We start from the raw sequence: 10,000 nt of genomic DNA, 5'->3' as shown, positions 1-10,000 counted from the left end.
GCGCTCATCGCTATAAGTACTGGTTTACAGAGCCTAAAGAGGACGGGTGAGACTTACACATGGATACACACCACACTTCCTGTACGTGCACCTCCGCCCGAACGCTACAGCATGATGGTTAACGTTTAAACTCCTTATGGAGCTGGATTTTAATTCACCACATTTACATTTACAGGATTTGGCAGATGCTCTTTTTTTCTTTGTTTTTATAAATATACACACATACAACAAACAGGGGATAAAGTGCTAGTTGGAGTGTTTCATGAAGAAGTAGGTCTATAATCATCATTTGAAGATATCCAGTGACTCAGCTGTCTGGACCTCTAGGTGTCTGTGTGTGTCTGTGTGTGTCTGTGTGTGTATGTGTGTGTATGTCTGTGTGTGTCTGTGTGTGTGTGTCTGTGTGTGTGTGTGTAGGTCATTACCCCAGAGGTGGTGGAGGAGGATCTACGTGGAGGAGTTTTATCCTCCTGTGCGTCTGGGTGATGCGTTTTTGGAGGATGTGCTGACTCAGAACGGCCTCAATATAAAGGTACAGTGTGAGACTCGTCCAATCAGACCAGCGGATTAATGATGTTTTTATTATTAAGTGTTAAAAGCCTTTTCTTGTGTCACGGCACATTTTATACGTGATAATAAACTGCACACATGTTGATATGGTGTAGTTTTTTATAAGGAGAACCTGAAACAGATCAGAAGTGTTTTTCAATTAATTAATTAATAAATAATGTTGTTGTGGTGAAAGAGGAAATGAATATCTGATGTCTGATCAAATCACACAACCTTATTGTGCAGTATTTTTCAGGAATTACATGCTTCATCATGGTGTGTGTTTCTGTGTGTTTCTGTGTGTGTCTGTGTGTGTCTGTATGTCTGTCTGTCTGTCTGTCTGTCTGTGTGTGTGTGTGTGTGTGTCTGTCTGTGTGTGTGTGTCTGTCTGTATGTCTGTCTGTCTGTCTGTGTGTGTGTGTGTCTGTCTGTGTGTGTGTCTGTCTGTCTGTCTGTCTGTCTGTGTGTGTGTGTCTGTCTGTGTGTCTGTCTGTGTGTCTGTCTGTGTGTTTCAGGATAAACCCCCCACCCGACGTGCTCCCGGTTCGTGGCTCTTGCGGATGTTGCAGTGTGTAGGTGAACACGTGAGGGACGTCCCTGCTCACATTCTGCTCTGGACGCTCTTCAGTTCAGCAGCTACCATGTGTCTGATCAACTGTCTGATCTCACACACTCGTCCTCTAACACACACACACAACCAAGAACAGCAGGAGGAGACCAAGGATGTAAAGAAGGAACAGGAAGAGGAAAAGGAAGACAAGGAGGAAGTCACAGAGGAAGTGAATGATGAGGAGGAGGAGGAGGAATGTGAGGAAGAGGAGGTTATGAAGACAAGTGACGAGAGCGAGGAAGAGGATTGAGAAGAATATATAGAGTGAGAAGTTGTGAGGAAGAGGGTGTGGGGGTGGGGGGGGTTCTGTTGAGGTGAAACGAATGCACTACGTCACATCACATCGCTCTCGTGTTGTGTTTTCTAAAAAAAAGTTCTTTTCTAAATATTTCTAAATTAAAGCATCTCTATTATTATTATGATGATTATTATTATTGTTGTTATTAAACTCCACCAGGTTTCTCACAGCGCTCAGACCTCAGGCTTTATAACGCTCTGTAACTTTATAACGCTCTATAACTGACGTTACATGATGTTTTTTTTTACTGAAAGTAAAATTAGAAATGAAACACAATCGACTGAAAGGTCTGAAGTCTAAGAGCTCTCATGATGTTCTCAGAAAAGTGTCCTAGATTTCAACACACACACGTATACACACACACACATATATACACACACACACATACACACACATTTACACACACACACGTTTTTAATCTTGTGACTTGTCTTAAACGTTTTGTGTATTTACATATAAAAGAGTTGTTATAAAATAAATACAGAAATTAATTCTGAGACTGAGTCTGTTCACCTCCAGTTTAATCCACTTCATCTGATTGGTTTAAATCTCTTCATCGTTTTGTCCGTTCACTAACACGTCTGCTCACTAACACGCCTGCTCACTAACACGCCTGCTCACTAACACGCCTGATCACTAACACGACTACTCACTAACACGCCTCTTCACTAACACGCCTGTTCACTAACACCCCTGCTCACTAACACCTGCTCTTTTCTTATCCTCTGTACTTCACTATACATCCCTCTTTTCTTTTTTCCTCCTTCATGCGTCTCTCAGATGTTTTTTTATCAGTCACTAACATGAATGAAACACTTTTTTATATTTATATTCTGGACTCTGGTGCTCAGGTGTTGATTAATTCTCTCTGACAGTAGAGCAGCTGAACATCACAGCTTTATATTAATGTACTCGCTCTGATACCTTATGGTTTCTATAGCAACAGATCATTCACAGGGACGTTTACAGCTCAAACTCCACTGATAAACACATTTAAGTGTACAATAACGTGTACAACGATGAGCTCCTGTTTGTTTTTTTCTTATTAATTTGAAGAGAGAATAAAGCTCTGAGAGAACAAATACAGCCGCTATGTTGTCATGACAACAGGGATTTACTGTTTTCACCAAAATGTAAATAAAAAGTTAATGTTGGAAAGTAGAAAGTGGTGTAAGAGGAATAAAACACCTGTAGAGACGCAGTTAGCGGAGAATAATCTACTGCGACTCCACACACACACACACACTCACAAACACAGTGTTTATAAAAAAATAAAAGTTTTTTAAGGAGGTAAAAGTGTTTTTTTTACATTTAAAGGTTATCGACTCTTTTGGTTTCGGTTTGATTCTGATGTGTAATTTTTTTAATTTCAGGTAAAGATCAAAGAGGAAGACGATAAATAAAGGAAACAGAAATCGTGATTTAATTTGATCATTTATGCGTTTATTTATTTGATAGATTTCGTGAACAGGATTGTAAGTCTACAGTTTTACATGTAGGAAAACAAAATCCTACAGTTCAGAGTAGATTCATGTTAAAGCTTTTTATACAAATCTTTTACTTTAAAGTTGCAGTTTGTACATTTTTAATCATCTCATTAAACAATAACAGACTTCTGATATTACAATAAAGTCCATCTCTGATTTTCGTCAGTTATTCAGGCTTGAATTGACATTTTTCTGGCCCTGAAATGAGCCGTGCTGCTTGTTGTATTGTCAGCTTGTGATTTTTGTGTTGATTTATTGTTGTGTTGCTCTGAAACGTACACGCTGCTGTTTGCTGTGTGAGTCTCTGATCACCAGTGCAGGACTCCAGGGCAGAACTTATCGATGAGTGACTGATAATACGGCTTCAGCTCCTCCACATCAGGCAGGTCTGTGCTTTTAGTGTACAAATCAAACTTACTGGAACACACACACACACACATACGTCAAGGCTCTACTGTGTTTCCTAGAACAGCAATTGTGTGTGTGCCTGTTGCTCAAAAGTAAATGCACACACACACACTGATGGTTAACAGAAATAATAATAATAATAATAATAATAATAATAATAATAATAATAATAATAATAATAGATTTCAGAGAAACTTTGACACACTTGAACTCTTTGACCCACGGCAGCATCTGTAGATCTTTGTCGTTACACAGATGTGTGTAGTGTCCGTGTGTGTGCCAGGGGTAGAACGAGTGGTAACGGATCATGTAGAGACCCTAAGAGAGGGAGGGAGAGAGAGAGAGAGATAATACATGTAATAAACTATTCAGACAAGAGATTCTTCTTCTTATGATGATGATGATGATGATGAATGTGTGTAGAGGAAGCTCTGGAGTCTGACCTCCTCAGGGATCTGACACTTGTTAAACTTCATCACTTGGTACAAATATTCTGTAACAGAAGGAAGTTTTATTACTTTTTATCAGTTTATCAGCAAGTTTTAACAATAATATTATTATTAAAATAATCAGAACGATCGGTCCAGTTTTTTCCTTTATTCGATCCTTATATACGTCTCATTGTGTTTTCTTTAAAAACTAACTTCTTTATTTCTAACTCGGTTCACACACAAAAATCACATCAATATGAATGAACATAAACGGAATAAAATCGATCCTTAAACCAGTCAAGTCTCTTTTTAAGGAAACATTTCCAGTCTCTTCTGCTTCTAACATGATCTGATCTCTATGTTGTCTCTGATATCTCCTCAGACTGGATCACTACGGGCTCAGTGCCGTCTCTAGGCTTATTATTTAATAATAACACTATTTAATCCAACACTATTAAGATTTTTTTTATTAGGCTGATTTGGGGGCAGAGCCTATGAACAGTATGAGCTCATTTTGAGATGTCAGTAAATGAACTTTGAACCATAATTTGCATATTTTGTCAGATATGCAAATGTAACATTTGCAGGTAATGGAGTAGCTTGCTAAGATTGTTAAGCTAATGAGTGAATCTAATGTTAGCGATGAAGACAAGATGGTTGTCGTGGAAACAATGAAATATATTTTACGAACTTTTTATGTGCTGAGTTCACTGGGATTTGCATATTTATAGATCCTGACATTTTTAAAGATACAGAGCTGCTATTAGATCATTTTCATAATTAAAGCCAGTAAAAAAACATGTTAAACAACAGATTCAGTTACAGATCATTTCAACAAGTGAAGCTGATTTTCATGAAGCTTTAATAAACTCACCGTCGTGTCCCCAAGACATCAGAACGTTGTCCAGCCCACAGTGAGGTTCATAAATCCCACATTCTGTGCTGCAGAAGACATGAAGTTTGCAGAAAATAAATAAAATGAAAGTGAGTACATTAATATAAAGCTGTGATGTTCAGCTGCTCTACTGTCAGAGAGAATTAATCAACACCTGAGCACCAATCAGAGTCCAGAACTCAGTCATGTGACGTGAAGGTAATAAACTCACTTCAGTGTCTCGTCCTTGTTGTCTGGATTCTCCACAAATGTCAAGTCTCTGAAAACGATGGAGTTCTGAAAGTGGCAGCCTACAGGAAACGTGTCTCCCACCACAGCCCACTGACACACACACACACACACACACACACACACATTGTTTGTAAGAAATCCTACCAGTATAAATGTTTTTATGATTTTAATGTGGACACATTTGTCAGTCACCTGCGGTTCTCCCCATAAGGCCATGACTTTACCGATGTCATGAATCAGACCAACCATCTGGAACCAGTCTGGAAAAGGATAAAGTTTTCTCTTCAAGACCCAAAAACACCCGGACAGCAGAACACCTACACACTTGTTTAAGGGGTGGAGCTTTCTAAATTAACATTTGAGCAGAAGTGAGCAGAGACGCCTTCTTGTTCTCATTATCTGTTGTTTCTCTCATTAACGAACAAAAAGGTTTCTACTCTTAAAATTCACTTACTGCAACTTTAATCTTTTTGTTTATCTGTTAGAGGCCACACCCACATCTCACCTTTATCAGGATGTTCCTTGCGGATCCCCTCAGCGGTTTGGAAGGCGTGGAAGGAGTTTGCGAAGTCGACATCAGGGTCAGATTCATCAATCAACTGATCCAAACAGTCAATGCTCTCCATCACAGTCATACGAGCATGAGTGCAACCGGCCCACTCTGCATGCTGGGGTCAGAGGTCAGTGAGTGGAGGGAGGGGTTAATGAGAGGACGGAGGAGTTAAGGAAAGAAGGGAGGGGTTAGTGCATGGGGAGGAGTTATGAAAATGAGGGAGGCTTTAAAAAGGGGATGAAGCAGTTAGTGAATAGAGGGAGAGGTTAAGGTGAAGAGGGAGGAGTTAAGGTGAAGAGGGAGGGGTTAAGAGAAGGGAATGTGTGTGTGTGTGTGTGTGTGTGTGTGTGTGTGTGTGTGTGTGTGTGTGTAAATATATACAGTAAACTAACCTTCTGTCTTACAAAGTCCAGTGTCTGATGTGTGTGCATCAGTCTGTAGGTGTTAAACACACGTTCATAAAGTTCTCCGTTCTGTCTCACACACACACCCAAAACACACACACACACACACACACACACACACACACACACACACACACACACACACAACAGACATAAAAATCTCATTGAGTCTTTTCAGACTTTATTCTCTTTTTTCTGTCATATCATTGTCTTTATTTTACCACAAAGTTTCTGAAGTTAGATTTCTCTTTTCCGGTGCTGGGCAGCAGCTCAGGACGATACACCAGAGACGGATCAGGACCCTGTGACACGACGGGCAGCAGAAACGAGTCATACATGTGGCATAATAGAGTAATAAATACACACAGTACGGAGTAATAAACACACACAGTACGGAGTAATAAACACACACAATACGGAGTAATAAACACACACAATACGGAGTAATAAACACACACAATACGGAGTAATAAACACACACAATACGGAGTAATAAACACACACAATACGGAGTAATAAACACAAACAATACGGAGTAATAAACACACACAATACGGAGTAATAAACACACACAGTACAGAGTAATAAACACACACAATACGGAGTAATAAACACACACAATACGGAGTAATAAACACAAACAATATGGAGTAATAAACACACACAATACGGAGTAATAAACACACACAGTACGGAGTAATAAACACACACAGTACAGAGTAATAAACACAAACAATACGGAGTAATAAACACACACCCTAAGGAATAATAAACACACACAGTACAGAGTAATAAACACACACTCTAAGGAATAATAAACACACACAGTACAGAGTAATAAACACACACAGTACAGAGTAATAAACACACACAGTACAGAGTAATAAACACACACCCTAAGGAGTAAAAAAACACAAACAGTACGGAGTAATAAACACACACCCTAAGGACTAATAAACACACAATACAGAGTAATAAACACACACAGTACGGAGTAATAAACACACACAGTACGGAGTAATAAACACACATAATACAGAATAATAAACACACACAGTACGGAGTAATAAACACACACAGTACAGAGTAATAAACACACACAATACAGAATAATAAACACACACAGTACAGAGTAATAAACACACACAGTACGGAGTAATAAACACACCCTAAGGAGTAATAAACACACACAGTACAGAGTAATAAACACACACAGTACGGAGTAATAAACACACACAATACGGAGTAATAAACACACACAATACGGAGTAATAAACACACACAATACGGAGTAATAAACACACACGTGTAAAATAACTCACCAGGTTAGCGAATTTCATCTTTACGCTGATTTAAACTCTACACTTACACTCTGTGTTTGTTTTTTTCACTTCTCCACTTGTCTATTTATTAACACACACACACACACACACACACACACACACACACACACACACACACGTAGCAGATGTTACAGGAGCACACTGTAATGTGGAAACAACTGTGATACTTTAACCCTAAACATGTTTTCCTAGAAAACTGTGTGCATGTGTGTGCGTATGTGTGTATGTGTGTGTGTATGTGTGTGTGTGTATGTGAGTGTGTGTGTGTGTGTTCAGTCTACCGTTTCTCTTTGCTTTGTTCATCAGATTTTAAGCTTTGTTACAGTGACACAGGATTTTTTCGGCGGATGTTATACAGAACCTGCAGAACTGATTTATTTGTTATAATAAACTCTGTGTGTGTGTGTTTGTGTGTGTGTGTGTGTGTTTTGGGCATTAAGTAGTGACACGCTAAGTGGAAATCTCTTCTTGTCCTCATTTTTAGTCGTGAAGTTCCTCTTCACGTACAGTTCCTCCACCATCAACCTCGACAGTTCTGTATTAATTCAGATTTGGCTTTTATGCATATGCAAATATACTCATGAATAAATGTATAGCTTATGAATTATTAAATTTAAAATGTACTGAAATAGAAATATTGTAGAATATGATTTCAGAGATTATCTAAACCCTTCCCATATAATCACTTTCCAGTCTGTCGTTTTATATTTTTTGTTAAATTAACTGGTTAGTTGTACTATTTTTAGTAGTAGATGTTGCTCTTATTATTACTTTCATTATTATTATTATTATTAAAATTGCTATTCCTGCATTTAAGGTGTTGTAACACTGTGTTGTTATATGATGTGTTCAGTGTATTTCTTTTAAAAAGTAAAAAAATGCAATAGAAATAAAAAATATTATAAAATAGAGTCAGGAGTCATTAGTGTCTGAACTAAAATATTAACATTTAAAGTTAGTGAAGGGGGAAAATATCTTAAAATAAACCTGTTCAGTTTGTTAAAAGAGTTCTCTATGATTTAGAAATAATTTTTGTTCTTAAATGTCACTTAAATTTTCTGTTTGTTCAGTGTGTGTTAATTGTTTAAAAGACGGCGGGTTTTTATTGGCTGTGAGCGTGTGGGTGTGTCCGAGCGTCTGTGTGTTTAAGAGTCGAGTAAACAAGACTCTGGGGTTCAACCTCCAAAAACTCCTGGAAATAAAATTCCTGCCGTTGTTTCCACTCATTCACTCATTCACTCATTCACACACTTCACATCCGTCACCCCTCTGTTTATCCTTTTATTTCTTTTATTCGTCTTTCTACACATTCATCTATCCAGTCTTCCATCTCTTTATATATCTACTTTAGAACTTTAAATAGATAGTAAATAAAAGCATTATACAGAGAAATGATTTAAATGAGTAAATGATGACTTTATTCACAGAAACACACACATCTGTTCCAGGTGTTTTAGTTTTGAACGCTTCATGTTAATGGCTGACTCTTTAAGCTCCAGTCATGAACTCGGGTTGTGCTTTTTAACCTCCAGAGGTTGGGGTTTGTTGATTAACTGCAGACGGCAAGTTGTTTGAGGAGAGAATCAGTAAAACGTGGAGTGAGTTTATTCCAGGTGATGGTTAGGAAGCTCTGGTGTGAACTTCAGTCATTTCCTGCACATTAAAGCGACGCTTCAGCCTTGTTCTGGACATCAGGAGGTGTGTTAATGAATCTGTCGTTTCTCTTTAGATCTGTTATTATGGATTTGACTTAAACAGCTGCCTCGTTTGTGTAAATGAACTTAGAAATAGAGTTAATAAAGTTCTATTTGTTTATTGTGATGACATACGGTGAACCTCCTGATGTACAAATAAACTGCCAGTGTTTTTGGAACAGTTCAGTCCGTCTTTGGATAACTCGGAAAACTCAGAGACAAAGTGACAGGAAGTTTAATAAAAAAAAAGCAGGAAGTTTAATAAGTGACAGGAAGTTTAATAGAAAAAAAGCAGGAGGTTTGTTTTTCTACCCGAAACTCAGTTTTTTCTGGTCAGATGTTGAAAGTCGAATCTTTAGTTAAGTGCAGCAGAAGTTCTGCTTGTTTTCCAGATACCAAATGACCCAATCAGACATATGTAGGTGGGGCTTAAACAGTGAAGCTCACCGATTGGTCAAACGGAATATTGATAGAATTTGAAACAGTGATCGTTGTAACACTGTAGCGACTGTTACGAGTTTATTTCTCTTTTATAATCTTTTACTTCAACAGCAAATATAAAATTCACACATTTATCAGAATGTTTCTGTGTCACAAACATTAATGTTTCAGATTCATTTTTATTTTTTTTACCCACTGTATGTTCTAGTGGTTTACTCTGTGAGAGAAAGACAAAAATAAGAGCTTTCAGCCCTAAACCATGATGCTCCTCCCACCACCACAGAGGGAATCAGATTGTGTTGGTGTGCAGGACTTTTTTATTTTTACTGCCATATTTATCGACTGATTCGTTGAAGCGTGTGAAGCATGGTGTTGGTAGCGTCACGGTTCCAGGCTGATTTACTCCAGGACATGCAGTATTTATTAATATCAAAGTATTGGACAAACTCACCATGTGGCATGTTTATTAGTTCTTATTATAATAGTGAGACAAATAAAAATATAGCAATATGTAAAGAAAACCAGCATTTGTCCAGAGACCACGATCACAAGTCATCTGTTTCACCTGCAGTGAACTCTTCCTACTGTCCTGTAATAGCAGAATCACAGCTAGTTCATCAGGATAGGGACTTAATGATACTGTCCAATAGAAAGGT

General features: G+C 38.0%; 3 protein-coding genes across 5 annotated transcripts in view; 1 reads left to right on the top strand and 2 right to left on the bottom strand.

The window, feature by feature from the left end:
- Positions 1–1,575, top strand: part of lmf2a (lipase maturation factor 2a) — a 13,687-nt gene extending 12,112 nt beyond the window's left edge. For all 3 annotated transcript variants that reach the window (XM_060878796.1, XM_060878795.1, XM_060878794.1), the window contains 3 exons: positions 1–46; positions 418–532; positions 1,065–1,575. The exon at positions 1–46 is cut by the window's left edge and continues 66 nt beyond it. In XM_060878796.1, the coding sequence (XP_060734779.1) occupies positions 1–46; positions 418–532; positions 1,065–1,409 (506 nt within the window). In that variant the 3' untranslated portion in view covers positions 1,410–1,575. The remainder of the gene's footprint in view (positions 47–417; positions 533–1,064) is intronic.
- Positions 1,576–2,878: 1,303 nt separating this feature from the next.
- Positions 2,879–7,338, bottom strand: miox (myo-inositol oxygenase). The gene is made up of 10 exons (XM_060878513.1): positions 7,189–7,338; positions 6,088–6,168; positions 5,855–5,935; positions 5,415–5,577; positions 5,102–5,169; positions 4,890–4,999; positions 4,658–4,725; positions 3,796–3,845; positions 3,558–3,670; positions 2,879–3,361 (listed from the first exon to the last, which is right to left on the bottom strand). Exons 1-10 carry the CDS (start codon positions 7,204–7,206, stop codon positions 3,253–3,255), a joined length of 861 nt encoding a protein of 286 aa, XP_060734496.1. The 5' UTR covers positions 7,207–7,338; the 3' UTR covers positions 2,879–3,252.
- A 2,443-nt stretch (positions 7,339–9,781) lies between these two features.
- Positions 9,782–10,000, bottom strand: part of adm2b (adrenomedullin 2b) — a 3,480-nt gene continuing 3,261 nt past the window's right edge. The window contains exon 3 of the mRNA XM_060878512.1: positions 9,782–10,000. This exon is cut by the window's right edge and continues 429 nt beyond it. The gene's annotated coding sequence lies outside the window, so the exon portion shown is untranslated.

Source organism: Tachysurus vachellii, chromosome 9 (assembly GCF_030014155.1).
Source record: "Tachysurus vachellii isolate PV-2020 chromosome 9, HZAU_Pvac_v1, whole genome shotgun sequence".
Lineage (NCBI taxonomy): Eukaryota > Metazoa > Chordata > Actinopteri > Siluriformes > Bagridae > Tachysurus > Tachysurus vachellii.
Note: the sequence above shows the minus strand (reverse complement) of the source record. Positions and strands in the feature narration are given on the sequence as shown.